At 49.7% G+C, this 25,873-nt stretch overlaps 1 protein-coding gene across 1 annotated transcript in view; it reads left to right on the top strand.

Moving 5' to 3' along the window:
- The window catches only part of PLG (plasminogen), a 38,417-nt gene that overhangs the window by 12,087 nt on the left and 457 nt on the right, over positions 1-25,873 (top strand). The window contains exons 7-18 of the mRNA XM_024552236.3: positions 1,295-1,413; positions 2,535-2,697; positions 3,386-3,531; positions 6,678-6,837; positions 8,509-8,690; positions 10,212-10,360; positions 11,203-11,296; positions 15,313-15,433; positions 16,850-16,924; positions 17,395-17,535; positions 19,358-19,464; positions 25,151-25,296. Of these exons, the coding sequence (XP_024408004.2) occupies positions 1,295-1,413; positions 2,535-2,697; positions 3,386-3,531; positions 6,678-6,837; positions 8,509-8,690; positions 10,212-10,360; positions 11,203-11,296; positions 15,313-15,433; positions 16,850-16,924; positions 17,395-17,535; positions 19,358-19,464; positions 25,151-25,296 (1,603 nt within the window). The remainder of the gene's footprint in view (positions 1-1,294; positions 1,414-2,534; positions 2,698-3,385; positions 3,532-6,677; positions 6,838-8,508; positions 8,691-10,211; positions 10,361-11,202; positions 11,297-15,312; positions 15,434-16,849; positions 16,925-17,394; positions 17,536-19,357; positions 19,465-25,150; positions 25,297-25,873) is intronic.

The following is a 25,873-nucleotide window of genomic DNA, read 5'->3' as shown; positions in this document are numbered from 1 at the left end:
CTCTTCCCACGTGACCACAAGAGAAGAAGCAGGCACTCTCGTTTCTCAAACTGTGGTCCAGGAAGAGTGCCAGTCTCTCGGGTGGTGGGTGAGGCATGGGGCGCCTCGGGCCCTCGGAGCCAGAATCTGTTATGACCAGCATCCTGGCTGAGCCGTGTGCACCTGGGAACGTGAGAAACAGATCCATGTCACGTGTGTGTTTTCCCGATGCTTTCCTCTTCTCTCAGTTCTTTTTCTTTCCTTCATACTGATGAGATTCGAGGCTTCCTAACCTAACGCTCTACGGATGGGCTTTGGGGGTCTTGTAAATACACATGTTTTTTATGTATATTTATATCAGTGCAATTTTTCTGGGGTGAGGATTCCTAACTTTCACCAGATTCTCCAAGGGGGTCATGGATTTACTATAGGAATAAGAGTCCCCAATCTAGAAAACCTCACCCTACTTCACATGGATTGTTCTGGAAAATCCCTCCCTTTCTGTGACTCTCTGATCTCTCTCCTCATCCTCTGAGGCTATGGGATCATACCGGCACTTAAAAAACTGACCAGAAATGAGACTAAGCCCCAGATTTCACTGTGGAAAACAGTGCCATGCAATTTCTGTATTTCCCATTCCAAAGAGTTAACTCCAAACACAGATTCCTCCTTTTGCATTAAAGCAGAATCACGGGAAAGGCCTCAAGGCCCTGAACTGGGAAAATGCACCTCCAGGAAATAGAAGGTTGCTTAAGCCACCGCTGTTTGCTTAGCTCATCTTGCCTGAGCTTGTGCAGCCTCAAAGAAGGGCGTGGAGTCAACCCAGAGGGCATGTGACGTGGCCCACAACTCCCCACCTTGGCCCTGAGTCCCCACTTGGGGGCGCTCACCGGCCTGCACTCTTGGGCTAGGTGCTCACAGGAACATGGCTTGTTCCTGTCAGTTTCTACACCCAAAGGATGGTTTCTTTAAGCTCCAAAGATGGCAATGAGCAAGTCCCTAGAGTTTTAAAAACTGGGAGTATTTGCAGTTGAATAACTGGAGTTTGTGTACATCAGTTTTCCACGCAGTCTAAATGATCAGATTACTAATCCCGGGCTGTGATGTCTTATGGAAACCTCCAGGAAAGCACTCCTTAGACTACTGAGCTGATCTTCCTTATGGGATTGGCATCCCTTCGAGGCCAGCCTTCATCCAGTCACCTACTGGGTGCTCCATCCAGCCGAGCACCCAGTAGGTGCTCCAAATGTGCTCATTTAAAAGGATTCTTGTCTGTCAATACCCAGTGCTATTAAAATCCTTCTTGCCCATTCAGATTCCCAAACAAGAACTTGGACATGAATTACTGCCGTAACCCGGATAGGGAGCCCCGCCCCTGGTGCTTCACCATGGACCCCAACAAGCGCTGGGAATTCTGTGACATCCCACGCTGCAGTGAGTACAGCCCCGCCCCCTCAGGGATCCTCAGGCGCTCTGCTCTTGGAATTAAAGAAAAATGTACCTGTGCCTGAGTGTTGTGCCTAAAACGTACCCTACATGTGATTGCTCTTTTAAAGCAATCTATCGGTTACTCTAGGTCATTGTCAGACCACCCATTGACCATGGTTTGGTTTTGGTTTTTTTCCTGGCAAAGACAGCTGGGTGTGGGCTCTTGAAGGGTAGCTGTGACATCCTTCAAAAGGAAAGTGACCCTTGCTTTCTGTGCACGGGTTTCGTCACCGACCCGAGTTCTCCTTGAGGGCTGCTTTGTGAGCAAGAGCATCCGGTGTGCAGTTTTCGGAAGGCCCACCTTGGAGTGGGCAATGGGAGGAGGGAGTTCAGGGTGAGAAGGCACATGGCTGACTTAGCAGGGAAGGCCCAAGAGAAATGTTTTTATAATATTTTCCTTCTGAGACTTCCATTCTGAGAATCTGAAGCCAGGGAGGAAGAGTTTAGATGAAGACAGCCACCAAAAGTGAGAAAGGACCTGCAGGCCCCGAGGGCCGGCCCTCCGTTCTTGGGCCTGACAGTCTTCCACGGGGTGTTGAAGTTCCTCAGCTACTCTCCTTCTTTCTGAACATCCGTTCCCTTTGTTATCATCTTTCTTTTTTCCTCAAGAATTCTGTGATTCCTGGACATACGTGCCCTTCCTCAGAGACAGTTTTTGGGTTTCTTTTTTCCTTTTTCTTTTTGGCCTCCTCTTTTTTTCTTTTGTGCTGTCTTTTCCATGGACTCTCAGTTGGCTTTGTGGAAGCCCGGGAGTCATTCAGTTCTGTTTACTCGGTGAATAATGTACTCCTCCCTCACAGAGGGAGTGGGTCACTGGCACAGGTGAGGATTCGGGCAAGGGCGCCATGGTGAGCCTTACCATGAACAGCTGGCTGACTGGGAAAGAGAAGATGGAAACGCGTACCCTGAGGGCCTGGTTCCTGGGGCGGTTCCTCCTGAGTTGACCTTGCAGACATAGATTCTACCAAGAAGCCAGGCTGATGCTCCCTGAGTCCACCCTGCATCCTGTCCGCCTGTGCCTTCTTCATTTCAAACACATTCACTGTGATTTCTCACCCCTATTCAAGCAACACCCCCGCCACCTTCGGGCCCCACACTTCAGTGTCTGAAGGGAAAAGGCGAAAACTATCGAGGGAATGTGGCTGTCACCGCCTCCGGGCACACTTGTCAGCACTGGAACCAGCAGACCCCTCACAAGCACAACAGAACCCCGGAAAACTTCCCCTGCAAGTAAGTCCACCTCTGGGCTCATCCCCTTGTGGCTGAGCGAAATGTGAAATCCCATGGACTTTGCTTTCGTTTGAGTCACTGCAGGTAGAGTATTCTGGAACAAAAACCGGCCAAGTCCTATGCAATAGAAGTGAAATTCAGCCCGCATTTCCCCATAACGCCGGTTCTCCAAGTCTGGTTCTCCTGGCTAGCAGCATGGACAGCTTCAGGAAGTTGCCAGAAATGCAAATTCTGGGGGCCTTCCTCCAGAGTCAATCAGCCAGTGTTGCAAAGGAGTGGGCCCATGGAGTTTTGCTGAGCACTCACCTAAACGCACAGTTGGGTGTGTGGACCCTGGAATTCCAGGGCTATGCAGCATACACTTCTGAGGCAGGAGCATCATGGAAAAAGCACCCATTGTGTTCCAGCATACAGCTCCAGGCCCAACACAGAGCAGAGCTATTTTGCTTGACTAGACACAGTCCGGGAATATGTTTTTATCATTTATCCCAGAGAAGCTTCTGTCCCAAAATTCTACAGAATCCTACAGACTCCTGCTCTGCTCACGTGTCCACCTATTTTTCAGTTTACGTCACTCTGGAGAAGTAGCTGGCTGCGTGTGCAATGTCCCTAAGGTCAAGTGTGTGTGCACCTCGTTATTTATTTAGCTTTTTTTTGAAAGTCGAACTCACAGTCGCTTCTTCTTCAGAAATTTGGAGGAGAACTACTGCCGTAATCCTGATGGAGAGTTGGCCCCGTGGTGCTACACGACCAACAGTGAGGTGAGGTGGGAACACTGTGACATCCCCTCCTGCGACTCCTCTCCTGGGTCCACAGAACAGCTGGACAGCTCAGGTAGGAGAGGGGACTGGGGGCCCCCCCCGAAAACCCCAGGGCTCTCTGCTGTCTTCTACCCCAGCCCCTAGTGCGATACACACAAGCTTTGTTTATAGTTCACTTCTCTTCTGGGCAGAGAACGTGCTCCATGGTTTCAATTACTTTAAATTTGTGGAGGCCTGTTTTACAGTTCAGGATACGGTCGTCTTGGTCAATGTTTCATGGCTCTGGAAAAGAATGTGGCTTCTGCTGTGGTTAGGTAGAGGGTTCCGGAAAGGCCAAAGGTCAAGTTGGTTGGTGTCGTTTGGTGGTGTTTGGCTCTTCTGAATCCTCACGAATCTTCCATCTCCTGTCAAGTACTGGGAGAGGAATGGTGGTGTCTCCGACTTCAGCTGGGCCTTCACTGGTTTCCTTTTGGTTTTCTGTTTGCTTTCTATATTCTGCAGCTCTCTCCTAGACAGACACACTTAGGACTTTGTGTTTTCTTCAAGAAACGGCCCCTTTGGCCGTGTGTCTCTCCTTATGTCTGGAACTGCCCCTTGCTTTGCAGTCTGCTTACGCTGCCGTGAGTACAGCCATTGCCGCTCTGCTCTCGCCAGCATCGGTGTCATATAGCATGTTTCTCGGCCTTTTCGTTGAGATGTTTTGAGCATTTAATGTAATTGTTAATGTGGTTGGATTTAAATCTGCCATCAAGGTAGCTGTTTCTCCTTGTCCTCTTTGAATTTTGGTCTCTTTGTCATCTTTTCTGTCTTTGCATTAAGTATTCTTTGATTGTCTTTTATCACCACTCTTAGTTTAACAAGTTTTTAATGTTTTTAGTATTTTTCTAATGTTTATAGTATACATCTTTAACTCATGATATCCCACCTTCAAGTAATATTATTTTACTAGATGTATAATGTGAGAACCTTCAAACATTATACTCTTATTTCCCTCCTCCCAAAATATTGTACTTTTGTTCTCAAAGAGCTTAAACATAAGCTCTTTATGTTCTGTTACATTATAAATCTTACAATAAATTGATAATAGCTTTGCCTTAAACAGTTAGTGATGTTTTAAAGTGATTATAAATAAAATATAACTTTTCTGTTTAGTTTTATTTATTTACTTTTACCATTTCTGGTGCTCTTCATTTCTTTCTGTAGGTCCCAGTTTCCACCCGATGCCACATTCCTTCTGTAAAACACTTAACCTTGAACATTTCTTGTAATGCAGGTCTGCCGCCGATGAAGTCTTTCAGCTCTTATATGTCTGAAAATGTTACATTGTCTTTAGTTTAAAAAAATAATTTTTGTTGGGTATAGAACACCAGGAGGACAATTGTTTTCCTGCTTTCACCACGTTAAAGATATTACTCCATTATCTTCTGTTTTGAGTAGTTTCCGACTGGAAATCTTTTCTCTGTTCACCTATATTTAATATTTTTTTTCCTCTGCTGCCTTGAAGACTTTCTCTCACCCTTGGTTTCAGCAGTTCGACTGTAGTACGTCTAGGTGTGTTGATTTGTTTTTGGTATTTGTGTTGCTTGAAGATCCCTGAGCTTCTTGATGCATGTGTTGTTGATTTTCATTACTTTCATAAAATTCTCAGCTACGACTGTTCAGAGAGTTCTTCTTCCCTTCTTTCTGACTCCGCCTACCCCAGCGTCGGGCCACTTCATCGGGCCTCACACTTCTTCTGTCGTGTTCTGCTTCCCCCGCTTTGTGTCAGTTTGGATAACGTCTACGAACCTGTTTTCAAGTCCCCGGCTTCCTTTCTCCATTGTGCCTACTCTGCTGATTAGCCCACTGCAGAAATACCTGACATCATCTCTGATATAAAGTTTTTATTCCTACCATTGCCTTTTTAAAAAATTTTCATTTCTGCTGAAATTCTTCATCTGTCTGTGCATATTGCTCGCCTTCGCTACAAGATTCTTTAGCATGTTAGTCACAGTTACTTTACAATCTCAACGTGACGGTCCCCGCCTCTCTGTGTGGCTGTGATTCCCCTCTGTGTCTGGCCCTGCTGGCTGCTGTATCGCTCAACAGTGGCTTTTGTTCCCCTGGCTCTTTTGGGGTGTCTTAAAATTTTTTTTAATCAAATGCTAAACATTATATGTAGAAGACCAGTAGAGATTAAAGTAAATATTCGCTCTACTTTGACATGAGAACCTTTTTAATGTTGTCCACATGCTGAATGAGTAACTGAATTGATAGAGGCAATAGGTAAGCTGATTTGGGGATTTGCTGTGGCTGCTTTCCCCGTAAGTGAACCACAGGCCTCAAGTTCCTCTGGTTATGGGCTATCGTTGCCTTGTTCTTGAGTCTGAAGATCCTCCTCTGTATTCCCAGTCATCCTCAGCTTTCAGCAGTACCTGCACCACACAGGGCAGTGTCCCCTCCATGCTCTTAATCCGACCCTAGTCATGGACGGTTGTTTCTTCTCACCGATCGCTAAGCTTTTGGTGGAGTTAGACATTCTCTGTCTTCCTCGCCCACCCACAGACAAACTGTGGACCTGGGCTTTGAGGGTAGCGTTTCTCAGTGTTCCTGCCCCTTCTGCCCATGAAGCTAAACTCTGCCTTGTGTCTATGGTGGATCTGGGTAGAAGAGCAGCAGACTTCTGCTTTGGTTGCTGAGGGAACCTGGGTACAAGAGGATTTGCCGTTGCTCCTTCAGGAGAATGAGTGTTGCCTCAACCTCCCCCTGAGATGCAATGGGCCTTTCCTGCCCCATCCCTCAGCAGCTCAAGGCTTTGGCTTTGCATAAGCAGAGAGTCTGGGGATAGGGTGCCCACCTGCCCACTGGCAGCCCATCGCCGCCTGAGGCCTGTACCACGAGAAGTGTCTCCTGGTTTCCCACCTAACTGCGTGGACACCCAGTGGAGATTCAGAAAAAGAAAAAGTCGCGTATGGGTGCAATTTCCAATGATAAGCCCTCTGACCTGCTTATTTTCCCCCCTGAGTTTTAAATTAACCATTTACCAAAAAAGTTAGGTCATTGAAGTTTTAGACTGTTGTGGGCCTATTGTTTGCTTTGCATGCCTGTCCTGCCCGTCATGGTGGAAGAGTGTTCCTTCACTCTTCACAGACGGAGACCCCGTGTGGTTGTGTCACATGCCACTTCACACGTGTCTCTGTTCTGGGGGTCAGTCACGGATTTCTTCTGCTCCAATTTCAGTGCCACCTGAACAAACTCCCGTTGTCCAGGACTGCTACTATGGCAACGGGGAGAGTTATCGAGGCACGTCATCCACCACGGTCACAGGAAAGAAATGTCAGTCTTGGACGTCTATGAAACCACACTGGCATTCGAAAACCCCAGAAAGATACCCAGATGCGTAAGTCTTTGACCTTTAACCAGAGGAGGAGCAGCAGCTCACCTCAGTCTGTCAGAAGGGCCAATGTTTACACTAGCTTCTTAGAACCAAACTTCACTTGGCTCCCGAATGTGAGATGAAATGTCTCAGGTGCCTCGTTTTTGAGCAAAACTCTGAAAGAAGAGAAGCTGGAGGCAGGCCATCTTTCCTGAGTAGTTCTGGGGAAGCTGAAGGGTCAGGGCCCATGAGGGGTCAAGGTCACATTAGAGGAAGGCTACAGAAGGCAAATGACCGAAAGATTAGTGACAGTACCCTTCCACAATACCTGCTGAAGATCAAGGCTGCCTTTCAACTCTGGAATTTTATCATTCCAACCTCCGATCCCTGCAGGGAAGTTTGTGCTTGTCACTGAGTCACGGTACCTTTCACCTGACCTGTCCAGACACATTCCAGCCTGAGCACTATGGTCTGGAGGGATGCGAGTTGCCAGGACATGACAAGGAAAAGCAGGAAGGCAGAAGAGAGTCAGGAAGTATAGAGATACCGATAGGAAATGGGCAGGTGGGTGGACAAAAGACCAGGTCTGAACCAGACCAGCCTTTTTGCCATAAATGGATCAGCCTTTTAACACATCCAGTTGCTCAGACACCCTCTAACTGGCTTCCTCAAATTGTGGGCCCAAGCATGGAACCGTCACTTGTCTGTAGTACCTGTAGGCATAGTGTCAGATTCCCATGCATATAACACGCTTCACATGTTCTCAGACAATCACAGGCTATGGGTCTGAGTTGGAGAGGGGATTCCAAGGCTGAGAATTCTGCAAGGCTGGGGCAATGTTCTGGGGAGGCCCCAGGGGATCAAGTTGCCCAGTGTCCCAGGTTCCTCACCTAAATTTTTCTCCATGAGCCCCAAGCTCCCTCAGGTCCCTTGGTCTACCCAGAGGCCTCTCTTCATCCCTCCATCCCTGTTCCCAGTCCCTGAGTGGCTGCAGCGAGGGAGATGAGACAGGTGGGTGCGGTGAGAACAGTGTGGGGTTCCTCCCCGTTCCCCCAGAATGCATCCTGCAGAGAGGACATGTGGCCTGGCAGCTGATTTTCCAGGCAGGCTTTCCAGAAGCCCTTCACACCCTGAACCCACGTGATCTGCCAGATATGACAGTTACAGTTATATTACATTCATGTTTTTTTTCATTGCAAATGCATCCCACTTGAACCACATTATAAGTCAACAGACTAGGAAGGCCACCCTGAATGTGTCCTCGTCTTGGATGTCGCTTCTTCCTTGGGGAAGTACATTTTTGTTCCAGCTTTTACAGCCCTGTGTAGTCTTACATAGAAACGCAGACAGGGATGTGGAAATATTTGGATATACATAGAAAAAAATCTAAAATATACTTTTCGAGATCCATGTTGGATCTTGACATTGGAAGGGGCCATTCTGATACTTTCTTTACACATTTATATATCATTTTATTTTTTACATGAAGGATATATTAATTTTGATTTTTTAAAAATTGTTCAGATGTTGAGGACCTGTGCTTGGGGCGTTATAATACTAATTAGCACCTTTGGTATCTTTAATGGAAATATTTCAAAGCCACTTGCTAAGACTTGGTCAAAACCACATTCAGAGGGGCTGGGGGTCCCCTCAGGGTACCCCGGCCATTCAGGCCCTCTCACGTGCAATTCACAGAGACCTGACAATGAACTACTGCCGGAACCCAGACGCTGACAAAAGCCCCTGGTGTTTCACCACCGACCCAAGGGTCCGGTGGGAGTTCTGCAATTTGAAAAAATGCTCAGGAACACAAGAGAGTGCCCCAAATGTTCCGTCTGAAGCCCAGGTTCAAGGTGTCGGGAACCCTTCAGAACCAGGTATGACGTTGGTGGCCAGATACCTGCATGCTTAGTTGATGGGAGACCTGGGAGGTTGATTGACGGGTGCAGCGGCTTTGTGGCCACTGGGATGTTGAGCAGCTGTGGGAGGAGCCTCCCTGCCACCCTCAGGGAGGGAGTGGGGGACAGAGCTGCTGGTGCTGGTGTAATGTTGGGGGGTGTTCCTTTAGGACCTGAAAACTACTTGGTTGTGACAGTGGATAAAGTGGTGAGCCTGGGTGGGTGGAGAGGTTGTTAATGGGGGTGTTAACTGAAATAGGACATTCCAGAGCAGCAAGTCCCTGGCTCCTCCGTGGAGGCTTAGGGAGGATTAACTTGGCTGTGACTGAATTCAGGGTGCTGAGTAAGACAATCAAGTGATAACTCCCCCACAATCACTCGGAATCCTGACAAGAGGCTGTCAGGGTTGTTGGGCCCGAACACAAGAACAAGGTTGTCATCTTGGGTGGGAGCTTCCTTGGCCCTTGAGCTGTTGCTGTACCTGCTGAGCACCTGGCCTTGTGGCTGCCAGGCAGCAGGCAACCGCTCTGTCCCTTTGCAGAGTGAGAAAATGCAGAGAGGGGGCTTGCTCTCCCCCTGCCCCACAGGAAAACCCAGGGGTCACGTGGCTCGTCTGATACTTCTGATCCTTCACCATCCCCCAGACGGCCATGATTGGAAATCGAGAGCCCTCCCCTCACTTCCGCAAGGGTGAGGCCCTCACCTGCCCCTGGGCCAGGCTGAGGCTACCTCTCCTCCCTCTGTGCCCCACCTGGGCACAACTCCTGGATAAGACTTGAGGGGCCTCGAGTGGTTCTCGCATGTGCTTGCCCCCCATTTAGTGCACACGGCCGCACACACCCCGGTCTGGCCGATGTAGGGGTGTAGGCGGCCCAGCACAGCCCCCTGCTCCACAGAGAAGCTACCTGCCCAGCTTCTGCTTTCCGGATTTTCCAAGTAGCCCTCAGCACACTGTGCCCCTTCCCCCATGTGTGACACGCATCAAGTTCTCTGAGGGTCCTATGGTTTGCAATGAGGGACAAGCTTGGGGAAGGTGTCCCAAGTCATCTCTGGAACCTTTTTAACCCCAGAGGGTGGGGACTCCAAGCACAACTCCAGCCAAAGAAGAGTTTCTAGAAACCCTTGCTATGTGCACTCCTTATGCACACCATTGGTGAGAGGAGGTGTTCCAGAGCCGCCTGAGCATTCCCAGCAGCCTCTGCTTCCCGCAAGGCCTTGGGCACGCTGCCCTAGTGCCCAGCTCCCGCGCTCCTGCAGGGCGGACCGTCTCGGCCTGGCCAGTGTCCCTAGGCTAACACCCCGCACAGCCGGGGCGATCTCCAAGCCAGTGCACATTCCAGGCACCTGGTCACCCAGGCAGCATTCACTGCTGGCATCATGTGGCCGCAGAGCCTGGGTGTTGGGGAAACCTAAGGCTGCCACCTTTACTCCCCCCACCCCCCGGGGTCAGCGCAGGAGCATGTGACCTGCCCTCTTCTCTCCCCTGCCCCCACCCTGCAGAATGCATAATTGGGAATGGCAAAGACTATCGGGGCAAGAAGGCAACCACGGCTATGGGCACCCCGTGCCAGGCCTGGAGTGCGCAGGAGCCCCACCCACACAACGTTTTCACCCCGCTGACCAACCCGCGGGCCGGCCTGGAAAAAAACGTAAGCCGCTCTGATTTGGACCGCATTTCTCCTTTTGCAGAACAATCTCTGCGAACAGAACGGGTTCTGTGCTACAGCCAGGCAGCCTGGGCTGATCTTTGGTGTGGGTGGAGGGGGGAAGACACGAGAGGTTTCGGGGGGCCAAGCCTACGGGATAGCAGGCATCAGTACACTTGGCACCAGCAGGCCCACGCGCGCACTCCTCAGTGGGGCCTGCAGGCCTCTCTTCCCGCACGGGTGCTATTTTTTAGGTGCTGTTTCTAGTTTCCAGGGGTCATCCTCTAGATTCTGGCGATCCATGGTGACGTGTGATGTTTTAATCAGATTTTCTAGAAAACAATTTGGGCCATTAGGGATCCACACAGTGGGATTTCCCCGTCTCTCACACTTTTTGGGTGACATTGGGGGTGTGTAGAAGAGGTCAAAGAAGACAGCTTTTCATGGTTTGGCCCTCGGAAGGAGTGCAGTCCCTGGGGATAAGCATTCCTGGACCACCAGCAAGCAGCTCCATTGGGCGGAAGGCTGCTGAAATGAATCAGGCACACGATGAGTCGATTCCATCCCATGGTCCTCTATTGCGGACGTCTAAGGTCTCCGCTGACTTGAGTCCCCATGTATAGTCTCTATGTTAAGTCCCCTCATGGCTGGAGCTCCTTCTGAACATGGAGATGTGGGCAGTGGCATGGAATGAGTCAGAAGCATCCTAAAGTGCACCCCTTCTCCTCCCCAAAAAGTAGCACTTACCTTCCACCCTCTAAGGACAGCCGTGACATGCCTGAGCCTCGGGACCTTCCTCTCCTGCCAGGTGTACACTGTCCCGTAAACACCTGCCCTTTTTTCAGTACTGCCGAAACCCTGATGGTGACGTCTTTGGTCCCTGGTGCTACACGATGAACCCAAGGAAAATTTTCGACTACTGTGATGTTCCTCACTGCGGTAGGTTGTCTTCTTCTTTGAAAGGAACTGACTTCTCACATAAATGCAGCCTCACCTCCTGAACGTGAATCTCCAGGAGAAGGGCTTTCGAGCCAGCCTCAGCTGGGCTGTCCCCACTCCTCCGGTCCCTCTCTCTGTCACGGGCACCTGGAATGTGTGCTGCGAGGCCCCACGTGTTAGGGAGCCACCCATGCCCTCAATAAAGTAAACGCAGAATTCTCCAGAAGCGCAAGCTGAGAAGCTGTCTAAGCAGCCTGGCGAAGGGTCCACTCAGTTCCCCGATGTTGTGCTTAGGATGCTTAGGATAAAGTCAGCCAGATGGCAGGCTCTCCCTTTCAGCAGGTGAGAGGTAAGAGAGGAAATACACAAACAGCAGGAAACAGCTAAGCACATAGTGTCTGCTGGAACCCTTGAGTTGTCATCCTAAAAATTCACAAGAAAGCGGTGCGAATCCTTCCTCAGCCCCAGCGTCCTCTAAAGGCGACTGTCCACTCACTGCCCATGCCCACAGGACTTAGAGAGAGCTGGTCTGGCTGCCTTCCTCCTTTCTCGGAGACTCTTGTAAGGAGCTAGAGGCTGGGACCTGAGAACGGTGGTTGACCTGAGCTCGGAGACAATCCGTGGGTAATTTGGAGGATGCTGAAAGCTGCTTTGGTTTGGCCCGTCTCTGCACACGGAATCTGTTCTGGTTACTGAGGTTGGCATGCAGGTGCCGGAGTCTGCCAGGCAGGGGGACTCCAGCTGGAGGGGAGCAGTTCTGGCTGCGAAGCCACTGCAGACCGGCACCTGAGACGGTCCAGGCAGGCAGCATGGGGGCAGGGGTAGAGCATGGGAACCCCACTGCGGTGTTTGCTTTTGGGCCACACCCCAGAGGAGCAGGGGGAGGCAGGGGGAGGCAGGGGGAGGCAGGGGGGCAAGGAATGAGAGGAGGGATGGTACTTGGCTGCTGCTCTATGCTGTCTGGATTTAGGGTGCGTTTGTAGCTGACTCTTTCTCACATGGGTGTTTGCTCTGCTCTGCAGAAGTTCTCGTGGTGGGCCTCCACCTGATGTCCTCAGATAGGGCCAGTGCCTCCCCTTCAGCTGGTCACCCCCGACCCTCAGCTCCTTCCTTCTGGTTCACCTCGCAGCCTCTTATGGGCCCAGGTCCTCCACATGGCACAGGCTGCCTCCTCCCAAAGTGGTCTTTAAGTTGTCTGTCAGCCTGGCGTTCCCGCCAAGGGCTCCACCGCTGAGTCTGGGAGGGACACACCTCGCCCGAGAAAGGGCACTTCCCAGGGGCCGCCCTCCTAGTGAGTCAGGCCAGCAGACCCCCTGCCCGCGAGACGATCCTGGGGTCAGGCCAGGGGTCTGACTGGAATCCTCCCCACCACTTTGGGTTTAACCTCACATGCCCACACCATTGGGAGCTGGGGGGCCTCACAGCTTACAGGAAAAATCATCCTCCCAGTCTTTCTTCTTTCTCCGATTTCTAAGAACCTGATTCTCTTACATCCTTGAGTTGGCAGAGGATACTTGAATTCTAGGAGAGGCGATTTCCTTTGAAATCAACATAAGAAGGTCCCCTCTGGGCACCCTTGGGGCCTCGGGCGAACGTTACAATTTAACATCTTTGTACATGCACTAGAATGCAGAGATTGGAGACAATGTGGAGGATCTGAGCTATTCCCTTTTCCTCGTGCTTAGTGAACCGCGAGGCTGGCAGTAGGCACCATATACATATGTATGTACATGTATATATATACAAATATGTATCATGTATATGATACATATACGGAATTGCATTAAATTGTGAACCACAATCCCCACCACACCGCAGGTCAGTGCTTAAAAGGGAGGCTCTCCGCCTTAAGGGATTTCTGTGTGTGTGTGCTTCTGTGGGTTTTGCTAATTTTACCTAGGTTTTTCAGGATGAGAAATGTCTTTGAGGTATGATTTTGTCTATTTAGTTGGTTTGCATTTTTTTCCCTTTTTCTTTAAAAGAAAAAAGGAAAAGATTTAAAGATTTTATCACTCATTCCCTGAGAGATTTTGGATTTCTTAAAGTTTAAGTGGGAAATTTCCTAACAATCATTTTCCTTAAAGTTTCCAAACTTTACGTTATTTCTAACTCAGAAGAAAAACTCATCTTTCAAGTGAAAATGTATCATTGATCAACTTTTTAGGCTACACATAACCTTCTTTCGACAACTCACCTGAAAAACCTGTGTATATACATACACAGTGTTATTTTAAAGAATTAACGCCACGCCCGCGGCACCTGTCACTCCACCTGCAACAACCCGAACCCACAGCTGTCCTCCATCAGCCCAGCACTCTGTCCCTCAATGTGATCACGGGCTGTGGGAACTTTCTCTGTTGTATCAACTTCAAAATATTGAAGGATGCCAACCTCATACATAATTTGTACTTATATTCATTTATTTTAAATATTTACTTGTGCAATGATTTTAGTAACTCCTTTCGATTCCACCAACACATTCAGTACAGAAAATCAGTCAGTAAAAGCGAAGAGAAACTTCTGACTTTGCCCAGAACGCAGGACCAGAGCGCCGGACTCCGTGGAGGGCAGTCACTCTTCTCTCGCCGCGCTGCACAAGCCTCCTCGGTGTGAGGCACCAGCGCAAGTCAGGACCCGTATCAGAGAACGCGCTTGCCTAGTACTGTATGCTTCCTTTTTTCAAGAAGACTTATATAGATGCTCAGAACAGGCCATGACGAAGGGAAAGTTATTTGGAAAAATCAGGTTCCAGGTTCACGCGTGGGTAGAATCTCTGGTTAAGACGGAAAACAACTCCCCTTCAGCATCGTGATGAATGATGACTGACACTTAACATTTCTGAAGACCTTAAAGAGCCCCAGACAACCGAGATGTGCTTTGTGAACCCTAAACTGTCTGAAGTGTTAGTGGGTGCGACCAAAGACGGGCACTGACCTTGTTCTCCTGGAGCCCTGCAGGCTCAGTGGGGCGGGAAGCGGGCAGGAGGGAAGCGGAGAGGGCGGGCAGGTGATCTGCCAGTGCAGGTGGCCTTCGGGGCACTGGGGGGGTCTCGGGCAGCACCCCAGAGGAGCGGGCCTGAAGCCAGCTGGGAGAAGGCAATATTTCCATTTAGGATAGATTACCCTTGTTACATACAATCACATACACATACACATGAACATACATGGCACAGAGATTCCCATTTCAAAACACCCATATCCCCTTTCAGTGGGGGCGACAGCTGTGACTTTCAGTAAGCTTCCTGTGGTTGGGTGGTGGTGGCGGCAGCGGTAATGACGACACACTGCCATCGATAGGGGTCAGAGTGACAGTTTGTGTCGGTCGGGTGCCCTCAGAGATGCTCCCATTCTCAAGCCTGACTGCACTGATTTACTCAGTCACTTCTGCCCAAGAATGGTTTTTCCAAAGTACTTCTATTTTCTTGAAAGGAGGAAGTTCTGTGTTGTCTACTACTACTACTTTTGAAACTTGTAAAAGATATTCCAGAGCAGGCTTATATTCTTTATCTTTGACTTTTGAAATTGTTTAAGAGGTTTCTTTACTTTTCCTCTTTTCTTTCTTTTTTTAATTGAATTTATTGGGGTGACGTTGATTCGCACCAGCATACAGGTTTCAGGGGTATAACTCAATAGAGCATCGTGGGCACACTGCACCCTGTGCCTTTCGCCCCAAGGAGTCTCTTTCCATCCCCATTTCCCACCCCCCCCCCCTGTTGCCCACCTCCACCTCCCCCCACCCCCTTTTCCTTCTGGCCATCCCCATACTGTTGTCTGTGTCTGTGGGTCATGCATACATGTTTTCTGGCTAACCCCTCACCTTGTTGCACCCAGTGCCCCAGCCCCCATCCCTCTGACAGCTGTCAGTGTGTCCCATGCATCCACGCCTCTGCCCCAGACCATGCTGATGTTCTCACTATTAGTCAGGGCTCTGGCCATGAGCCATTCATTTATGTTGAATTGACGACAGAATGGTTACCTTTCACTTTTTCAAATGCGACTCTTTTTCCTCTGCCACAGCGTCCGCTCCGTATGATTGTGGAAAGCCCAAGGTGGAGCCGAAGAAATGTCCCGGAAGGGTCGTAGGTGGCTGTGTGGCCAACCCGCATTCCTGGCCCTGGCAAATCAGTCTTCGAACAAGGTAACCACATGTCTAGAAACGGCCTATTGCATCCCTCTGTGTGAGCCCTGCAAAACCCGCCTCTGCCTTGTCCTTGGGAGGAAGGGAAACTAGGAAAATAAAAAATGTAATTTTTCAAGGTTCTCTACTTTGAAAATAGAACAGGAATCTTTTTCTTGGTCTGGGCAGCTGACACCAACAGGTGTAGGTGCCACAACCGGTGAGTCCCAGTATTGCTGGAGAAGGGCTGCGGATGCGGGAGGGCTCACGGAGCCACCCACTGTCTCCTGGTAAAGAGAAGGACATGCCTTCCAAAACGGGACAGCGGGTGGGGAACAAAGACCTAATTACCTGTAGTCTATCACAGATACAGGTTTGACCAACTACAAGTCAGAGGGTGCTCACCTAGTCTCAAAGGCATATCCCTTCAGACAGGGTGTTCAAGGTCACCAAACGTTTGGAGCCATCAGTTCTGACCCTACTGAACCCTGGGCAGTTCGGGTTATCGTTCCAGTGGCATCTGCCTTCAGTGAGCTCAGGTTTCCTGGTGTCTCACGGAAAGCACACACGTGACTCAGAGAGCTGCTGGCATGCACTGCTTCCTCATCTCCCTTCTCCACCAGCTCTCCTACGCTCGGGTGCTGGTCCCCACCTGTGAGCCCTCTGGCCCCACGCCTGCGAGATGCCACTGAAAAACCTTTTGAGTCCAGTCTGTCTCGTTCTGTTGTTGAGCTGGCTTTTCTTTTCTTTGCCTTATCACTTAGCAACTCCTATGTGATCTTCACCTTTCACCTATTTCAAATTCCTTCTTTCCCAAACTGCACTGGGGCCTATTCCTGATTAATGAGATCGACTTGCCCACAAGTCATTATGATCTGGTCCAGAGCGTCTCATGCCATTTTCATGAGCTACCATGTGCCTACACAGTCCTATAAAGTAAATGACCTGGGAGCCCTGTCCTCCAAAAGGGCATTTTCTCAGGTAAAATCAGCAGACTCCCGTGACCCACTGCTATTCAGGATCACATCTAGCTGCCTGAAGAATGACTCGCCAGGTCATGCATAGATCTTGTCAAAAGAGAAATGAAAGAGACCTCAGATGGGCGGATGGTTTCTCCCTAGTCCCTTCTGTTCAAGTCCAGGGCTAACCAGTCAAAGCTGTGGGTGTGGGCTTCATGCTGGAGCCACGTGGGCTCGCTCTCCTGGACAGGCTGTCCCCGAGCCTCCCCCAGCCACCTACCTTCAAGAGTGCTGTGGATGGGACCTTCTGGGACACCCCCAACCGAAGCACAACTCACAGCTGCCACCGTCCTGGGGATGGGCTGCAGCCTTTCCTCTGGGAGCATTAGCACGGCCAGAATCGAGGGGGCACTCATCGGGCTTTCTGTAGACGGAACCAGCAGACTGGAACTGACGCCTGGGTGTGTTTCCCTCCTAGGTTCAAACTGCACTTCTGCGGAGGCACTTTGATCTCCCCGCAGTGGGTGCTCACTGCCGCCCACTGCCTGGAGAGGTATGTTCGGGCACAGCTGACATAAGGACTTGTCTCATGGACTTCCCACCTCTGTCCTCTCCTGTCCCCTCCTTTCCTTCCTTCTGTGGCAGTGTTGCTATGGACCAGAGAGTGGGTGCGAGAAGCCTGAGACCAGGGCCACTGAATGGGAGGGGGCAGGGGCACTGCTGGAGAGAAGCAAAGAGGAAAGAGCCAGCTCAGGTGGTTTGGAAGCAGCAGAGAGTGGCACGTGGCCATAGGCATAGGGTCCCCCGAGTCTCCCCTGACAAGGGGTCTCACTGACTTCAGTGTTGGTTTCATGGACCAAAGGCACCCCCAGGAACATTCCTTAGGTCAGGAAAAGGGTGGCCTGTCCTTCTCGCCACTAGAGGAAACCAACCGTCTGGGAGGGCTGAATGTCCATGGCTCAAAAGGGCACCTGAGCAAGGGGCCAGGCCCTATCTTGCTGCTGATATCACTGTCTTTCCCAGGTACTCACAGGCTTCGTCTTACAAGGTTGTTCTGGGTGCACACGAAGAGAATATTCGCGGAGCAGATGTGCAGGAGATAGAAGCGGTGAAGATGTTCTCGGAGCCCAGCGGGGCAGATATCGCCTTGCTGAAGCTGATCAGGTACCTGGCCCCTCAGCGTGGCACCCCAGGAGGAGTGAGTGCCCTTGTCTCTGTCTGGGTGTCATGGGCTGTGACAGAGGTATAGGGGAGCCACTGCCTAGGACAGGAAAGGCACAAGGCCTTTGGGGAAGAACACTGGGCTTCACACTTGCTGTGGTCTTGACAAAGAGGCACCAGGGCTCAGCCTCCTCGTGTGGAAAAAGAGTGAGTTGAAATGTGAGGGACACGGTTACCCTTAAAGCGCTCTCACTTGGGGTGCACTGTCAGCGGATGAACGTCCACAGACAGAGAACTGTCCTATCCCGTTACTCCGGGGGAACATTTCTCCTCCCAACACAATAACACATCTGGGAACCCAAAGGGGACTGTGCATTTCAAAGCACTTCAAGAAACCAGAACATTGCCTCACACACGCAGTCCACAAATGCAAACACTCCTTATCTTTGGTTTCATTTTTCCTGTTGAAATGGGGTTTTCCTACTAAGCCTGACCAAATGATACATTCATGGAGGTCGCTTCAAGGGAGCAGTATTTGCAAACAGGTCCCGGTGGAGACAGCTAAGTAAACAGACAGCTCTTTTGAGAACAGACACGTTTGGGACAGTCATCAAGGCACTCTGCCCATGGGGGCCGAGTCTGATGGGTCCCAGGTGACTGTGGGACCACTCAGGCAGTGTCCACGAGGGGCTAGGCTGGCATGAGGCCAGCACGAGGCCGGCAGGCAGGCATCTGAATGCCACACTGCTGGGGCTGGTCAGAAATTCTTCTTCGGTTCTCTGGGTCAGTCAACCAAGAATGGACTTCCGGGGAGGGGTAGACTCTCCAGGAAGGAGGGAAAGGGCCTTCCTGGCTTAGCCTAAGAGAGAAGCCGACTTCCTGCTTTCACACAGTCCTTCGAGGGCCATCGGGGGGCCTGATCACCTGAGCATGTGATTTAGTAAATTTGGGGTTCTGGAAGTGTCTCTGCTAGACTGATTCATTTGAGCTTTACAGTACCCACCCCATGCCCCCACACCCTAAGAGTGTAAGGCCTGGGCATGCCATCAGAGAAACCTACAGAGAGACATGTGGGTGACCCCAAGTGAGAGGTGGGGTCTATTCGGAGACTCAGAGAGGGGTGTCTGCTTCAAAGTTGGCGGCAGTGACGAGATTCTTGGTCAGATTAGGGCATCTCTCATCTCCCATCTGTTTTCCTCTTAACTTGCTAACCTACAATCAGATCTGAAAATGAGATCTAGTGTTTAAGAAGCCCTGGAATGCTGCGACAGGGGAAGGCCCTTTGAACACAATGCCATTTTGCTTATGCAAATGTTTCCAATCCTCTTTCATTTGGTATCTAGCGTCTTACTGGATTCTTACCATCACATTCATAGTTGAGGAAACCAAGGAGCCCCAGGACAGGAGACTTGCCCATGGGCACACGAAGTATTTACTACTGTTAATGCTCGGTGACAGCATTTCAGCTGGACGGTCCGTCTGCGGACCGGGGCCCCGCTGAGTTGATGCAAAAGCGCGCACTTGGTGCAGCATGGTGGCCATGCCCAGAGCAGACACAGAAATGAGTCTTCGTCACCCCTCCTCCCACCTCGGGTTTGTTGTCCACACAGAAGCCTTCTTAACACACCATCCAGTCATTTATACAGGCAGCTGTGAGGGCAAACAGTTGTTTGCCCTCATGCTCTGTGCCAGCGCCTCCAGGAAATGCCTCCTCAGAGGATTCTGGGGCGTCAGGGGCTGTGGCATGTTGTGGGAGACCCACAAATGCCTGGCAGGAGTCTCCCAGCAGAGCAGTCACATGTCACATTCGCTGTTTTCCTTTCAGCCCTGCCATCATCAATGATAATGTGATCCCAGCTTGTCTGCCGTCCCCAAATTATGTGGTCGCCGACCGGACGCTGTGTTACATCACCGGCTGGGGAGACACCAAAGGTGAGATGAACTCCCTTTGCCTGCACGAGAAAGTGAGCATCTGTCCCCCCTCCTCCTGACTTTGTCAGTCATCATGGGACATGGGCCAGGGGAGGGCAGGTGTTTCTTCGAGTGTCTTTCTTAGCCCAGCAATTCAACGTGGATGTGGCGTTCCCAGGTGAATAGGGTTTTGACACAAGCTTATAAATGAAGGCTGTTAGGTTATTTTTCAAAGTTAGCCATACTGAATTCCCATGCAGGGTGTGAAACAGCTACCAAAATCAGAGTTAAACCTGAATCCCCCAGTACCCCATAGGTCTGACGTGTGTATGGAGACTGTCGGGGATGGGACAGACTGACAGCTGGGAAAGAAAGAAAGGTCCCAATTCTCGTAGGTGTTTGATGGGGTAAGGGTGAGAAAGGAAACCTCTGTGCAGGGTCCCATACCTGTCCTACATCAGGGGGACCCTGTCTTCTCCCTGCAGTGGGCCCTGATACCAACGACATCCATCAGGCTCGGGCCTGGGACACTGAGGATGTCTTAGGTCTCCCCTTCACCTTCTCAGAGGTGCTGGTGAGTCCAGAGTCCCAGAAAATAGCCCAGCTCTGCCACTCTCCGGGCACAGTGGGCACATCCCCCACATCTGCTCCACTTGGCATCGCAGCCCCCGTCCGAAAGACACAGGCTCCCAAATTGTGTTCCCATGTCAGCCTTTCGCATCAGCTCTCCTTTGAAGAAAGGTTTTGTGGCTTTAAAAGAGGTTGAAAACTACTGGTCTAGATCCTTTCAAACTTGTCGTCCTTCTCTCTGCACTTTCCCTGCTGTCTCAAAAACCTCGCCTCCTGGGGGCCCCATGGTCCCCTGTGCCTTTCGGAGCCTGTAAACACAGAGGAGGCGAAAAGGGCAACGTAGCCAATGAAGCGTCCCTGTGGATGTGCCATGTTGGTCCACTCTTTGCATTTTTAAAAATTTAAATGCCACTAATGCCTGTGAGTTTCATGTGTTTGTTCCTATTTTGCAAATGAAGGGTAGTGCAGGGCGGTTGTGGATGGTCCAGTGGGCAGACAGACCTGAGTTAAGGCCCTGGCTCCCACTTGTCAGCTGCTGGTACGTAGAGAAGTCACAAGGTCCTTCTGAACGTGTTCCTCAGTGGAAAATGGGCCACAGGGAATTGGGGGAACAACGAGGCAGTGCGGAGAAGGCACCCAGCACAGCCAAGTCCTGTCAACGACAGGGGTGCCATTGTTCCCACATGACTCTCTCTTGCAAGTGGCAGAGCACCCAACGCAGATTGGATTACGTCCAAAGAGGAACTTCTGAGTCAGCTGCCAAGCCTGCTGGCTGATTAAAGCAGGGACCTGAAATCCTGAGGGTCTGGATGTGAGTTCCGGTTCCATCAGCTTCCACGTGACAGCGGGAAGTGGTTTAGTCTCTCTAAGCCCCAGTTTCCTCACCTGTACCACCTTACAAAGTTGGTGTGAGTATTAAGATAATGCATAAGAAGTGCTCGGTGCTTGGGAGATGGTAAGTCAGGAGCTGCTGTGCTTGTACAACCACCATCGTCACCACCTGGACCACCATCATCACCACCACTGTCACCACCTGGACCACCATCAACATCAGCATCTCCACCATCACCCTTCTAAGTCCCCCCCATCACCAGGCTGCCCGTCTCTCCTGGCCGAGCTCACACGTCTACTGAGAAAACGGTCCTCAGCAGAGTTGTTGGACCAGGAGGCACCATGAAGCCTGAGTCAGGGTGTCTAGAATTTTTCTCCAAGTCAACAGTGACCTCGGACCAGCCCATGTTCTCTCAGTTCCCGGTGTGGGGCTAGCCCTCTCCTGCTCTCCCTTCTGTCTGCAGGCTGTCTGGACTTCCGTGTCCCAAAGCAAGGAGTGTGGGGCGGAGGGGCCCATTCTGGCAGCACGTTATCAGCAATCACAGGCGCTTCCGGGGGTCCTGCTCCCCTCCCTGCACAGGCCCTCTCAGGGCTTCTGGTCCCGGTAACTTCCGGCCCCCAGAAATGCCATTTCCACTGTGGCCACAGGATGGCAGCGTGTCCGCACAGAGCACATCAGTTTCCAGCAGCAGCTGAGGGTCTGTCCCGCTCAAGAAGCAGATGCAGGAGGGGGACACCTGGGGGAACTGATGTCTGAGAAAGCTGTTCCTGCCGCTGCACATCTACTCCGTCCAAGGGGTGCACGGCCAGCACTTCTGCCGGCCGGGCTGGGACAATCCTTCCTTCCCCGTGGCAGCCCCACTCCCTGCTCCTGGCAACCGCAGGCCAGGCTTGCAGATCTAGAGACAGACAGACGAGTGAACCAAGTTATTCGAGGTGTTTGGAGAAGAGGTGGCATCTCGTCCCTTGCTGTTCCATGCTCGCAAAGCAAAGATTTTTGCAAACCTCTGGTGAAACTGGGCTTGCTAAGCTGGAAAACTGCGATTTTGTGGGTGTACCTGGGTGTGTCCATTCGGAAAAACTGCATTTTCTCTGGCAGTTTTGCTCTATCTCCATTTGCCCAAGTTAAAAAAAAAAAGACAGTTTTTCACCAAAAAAAGAAATGCAATCAATAAAACAAGAAATGTAAGTTAAAAGATGAATTAGGACAATTTCCACCTATTATATTAGAAAATATTTTTAAAACATTAAGTACCCATTAGGGTGTGGTGAAGTGACTTTTTTTCTGGTGACACTCGACCTTGCCATGCCCTTTTAGAAAATAAATTGGCAATCTTTTGGGGGAGCCATAAATATGTCTGTATAATTTCTGGGAATTTGGACTTAAGAAAACACTAAGGAATATGAATAAAGTGTATAAACGAACATGTAGAACATTTGAAAGAGCTGTAGGAGCCAACAACTGTGGCAGTGAAGAATTTGGGCAACAATGTCGCAAAACCAGCTCCCAAGCCCAGCTTCACTACTCGCTTGCCAGGAGACTCTGACAAGCTGCACACTCTCTGAGCCCCAGTTGCCTCACCTGGCAGCAGGAATAACAAAGGTGCCAGTTTCAGAAGACACTGGAGAAGGGTTCGATCAGCCACATCATGTGATGAGCTTGTGCCTGAAAAAGTTAATTCTCAGTAAATGACGGCTGTTCTTTTTTAAGTGTTGTGGTAAAATACATGTAGCAAAATTTACCATTTTAATGATTCCGAAGAACACAATTCACTGGCATTTAGCACATTTACAGTGTTGTGCAATCGACACCACAATTTCCAGAAAATTTTCCTCACCCCAAAGGGAAACTTCATACCCACTAAGCAGTCATTTCCCATTAAAATAATAATGATGAAGATTGCAACATTATAACAAAATCCTTATTATATAATGTTGAGTGAAAAAAATCAGGGTATAAAATTGTTCAATATGGTAGAAGTAGTCAAAGAATCATATCAAAAGCCTGAAAGAGGACTTCTGGCCAAGATGGAGGTGTAGGCAGACATACTGTGCCTCCTCGCACAACCAAAAGAAGGACAACAAATTTAAAAACAAAAAAATAACCAGAACTGCCAGAAGATCGAACTGTATGGAAGTCCAACAACCAAGGAGTTAAAGAAGAAACATTCATCTGGACCAGTAGGAGGGGCGGAGACCGGCAGCTGGGCAGAGAGGACTCATGGCAAGGCAGCGGCTGGAAGACTGGGGCGGGTGGCTGGTGGACCAGGTGGTCCCACATCTCTGTGCAGATAAACTGGGGGGAACAACGGGGGAGTGAGACAAACTGTACAATCCAGGGTTCCAGTGGGGAAACAAAGCCTCTAAACCTCTGACTGTAAAAACTTGTGGGGGTTGTGGCAGTGGGAGAAACTCCCAGCCTCACAGGAGAGTTTGTTGGAGAGACCCACAGGGTCCTACAGTGTACACATACTCACCCACCTGGGAATCAGCACCAGAAGGGCCCAGTTTGCTTGTAGGTAGCAGAGAAGTGACTTGAAAGCCGGTGGAAAGGTGAGCAAGAGGCACTGTTCCTTCTTGGACCCCTCCCCCACATACAGTACCACAACGCAGTGATGTGGGTCATCCCGCCCTGGCAAATACCTAAGGCTCTGCCCCTTACTATGTAACAGACACATGGAGACCAAAAAAAAAAAAAAAAAAGGCCCAAATGAAAGAACAGATCAAAGCTCCAGAAAAATTACAACTAAGTGACAAAGAGATAGCCAGCCTATCAGAGGCACAGTTCAAAACACTGGTCATCAGGATGCTCACGGAAATGGTTGAGTATGGTCACAAAATAGAGGGAAAAATGAAGGCTATGAAAAGGGAAATAAAGGAAAATGTACAGGGAACCAACAGTGAAGGGAAGGAAACGGGGACTCAAATCAATGGTTTGGACCAGAAGGAAGAAATAAACAGTCAACCAGAACAGAATGAAGAAACAAGAATTTTTAAAAAATGAGAAGAGGCTTAGGAACCTCCAGAACAACTTTAAACATTCCGACATCCAAATCATAGGAGTGCCGGTAGAAGAGGAAGAACAAGAAATTAAAAACTTATTTGAAAAAAAAAATAAAGGAGAACTTCCCCAATCTGTCAAAGGAAATAGACTTCTAGAAAGTCCAGGAAGCTCAGAGAGTCCCAAAGAAGTTGGACCAAGGAAGCACACACCAAGGCACATCATAATTACATCACCCAAGATGAAAGATAAGGAGAGAATCTTAGAAGCAGCAAGAGAAAAGGACACAGTTACCTACAAAGGAGTTCCCATGAGACCATCAGCTGATTTCTCAAAAGAGACCTTACAGGCAAGAAGGGGCTGGAAAGAAGTATTCCAAGTCATGAAAGGCAAGGACCTATATCCAAGATTACTCTCTCCAGCAAAGCTCTCATTTAGAATGGAAGGGCAGATACAGTGCTTCCCAGATAAGGTCAAGTTAAAGGAGTTCATCATCACCAAGCCCTTATTATATGAAATGTTAAAGGGACTTATCTAAGAAAAAGAAGATCAAAAAATATGAATGGTAAAATGACAACAAACTCACAACTATCAACAACTTAACCTAAAAAGACCAAGAACAAAATCGAACTAAGCAAACAACTAGAACAGGAACAGATTCACAGAAATGGAGATCACATGGAGGGTTATCAGTGGGGAGGGGGAGGAGGAAGAATAGGGGAAAAGGTACAGAGAATAAGAGGCATAAATGGTAGGTAGAAAATAGGGGGGGAGGTTAAGAATAGTATAGGAAATGGAGAAGCCAAAGAACTTATATGTATGACCCATGGACATGAACTAAGGTGGGAGAATGATGGGGGGTGGTACAGGACAGAGGGGAATAAAGGGGAGAAAAATATGGGACAACTGTAATAGCATAATCAATAAAATATATTTTTTAAAAGCCTGAAAGAGAACATATAAAATAGTAGCAGTTATATTTCTCAATCTGTCTTTACAAAAAAAAAGCACTTTATAGTGAAAAAAAGAGAAAAGAAAAGAAAAATGAAAATGCAAACAAACCCCCAAACGCCACACAGAAAACCTGATTATTAAATCCAGGACTTGAAAACATGAAATCTTATATAATGTCTACACTCTCAAGGGTCCAACAGAAAAAAGGAGTTTGGGTGTTATTAGGAACTAACTCTTATCCAGTCTCAGGGGCAAACAAGAGATCTAGCATCACAGCTGTGTTGTTCTGGAACTTTTCCTGCGCATGAGTTTTGGATCCAGTAACCATGTCCTTCATCTCTGTAAACACAGGCACCTCTGGCACTGGCCTCCTCAAGGAAGCCCAGCTGCCAGTGATCGAGAACAAAGTGTGCAATCGCCGGGAGTACCTGGACGGGAGGGTCAGCTCCACCGAGCTCTGTGCAGGGCTCCTAACTGGGGGCGTCGACAGCTGCCAGGTGAGAAAAGAACAGAGATCGGCCATTCCGTGCTGGCTTGTCTGGGCCCTTACACCTTCCAGCTCCAAAGCAGCAGATTCGAGAAGGGTCTGCCAACCACAGGTAGCATTCTGAATGGTGCCCAGCAGCCCTGCAGGTGTGTCCCCAAATGCTGACTCAGATCTTCTGAGATGACTGTGTGCACCTTAAGCTCCAGGTGGGGTGTGAGGGAGTGGTTAGGTCCCACCTCTGTCTCCGCCCACGCGTCTTCTGGGAGTCCTGGTGGACGGGACTAGGGGTGGCCTTCCCGTAGGAAAGCAGGAGAAGAAACAGGGGAAGACCAGCTGCTTCTCCTAAACAGCGATTCTCAGGGTGACTCTGCCCAAGAGAAACCCCAAGGCAGGAAGGGAACAGTTCAGGGTTCACAGGGAATTTTTTCCCCAGCAAACATCAGTTGGTGTGGTTTTGGTGAATATACTTCGCTAAGCACAGCAGATGTTCAAATAGTAGGTGAATAAATGCCTTTCTGATGGGAAAGGGGTGCTCAAACACTGAAAAAACTTCCCCTTGGGAAATGGAAGACCCCATAGTGAAAGGT

This window comes from Desmodus rotundus, chromosome 11 (genome assembly GCF_022682495.2).
Source record: "Desmodus rotundus isolate HL8 chromosome 11, HLdesRot8A.1, whole genome shotgun sequence".
Lineage (NCBI taxonomy): Eukaryota > Metazoa > Chordata > Mammalia > Chiroptera > Phyllostomidae > Desmodus > Desmodus rotundus.
This window is presented reverse-complemented; position numbering and strand designations above follow the sequence as displayed.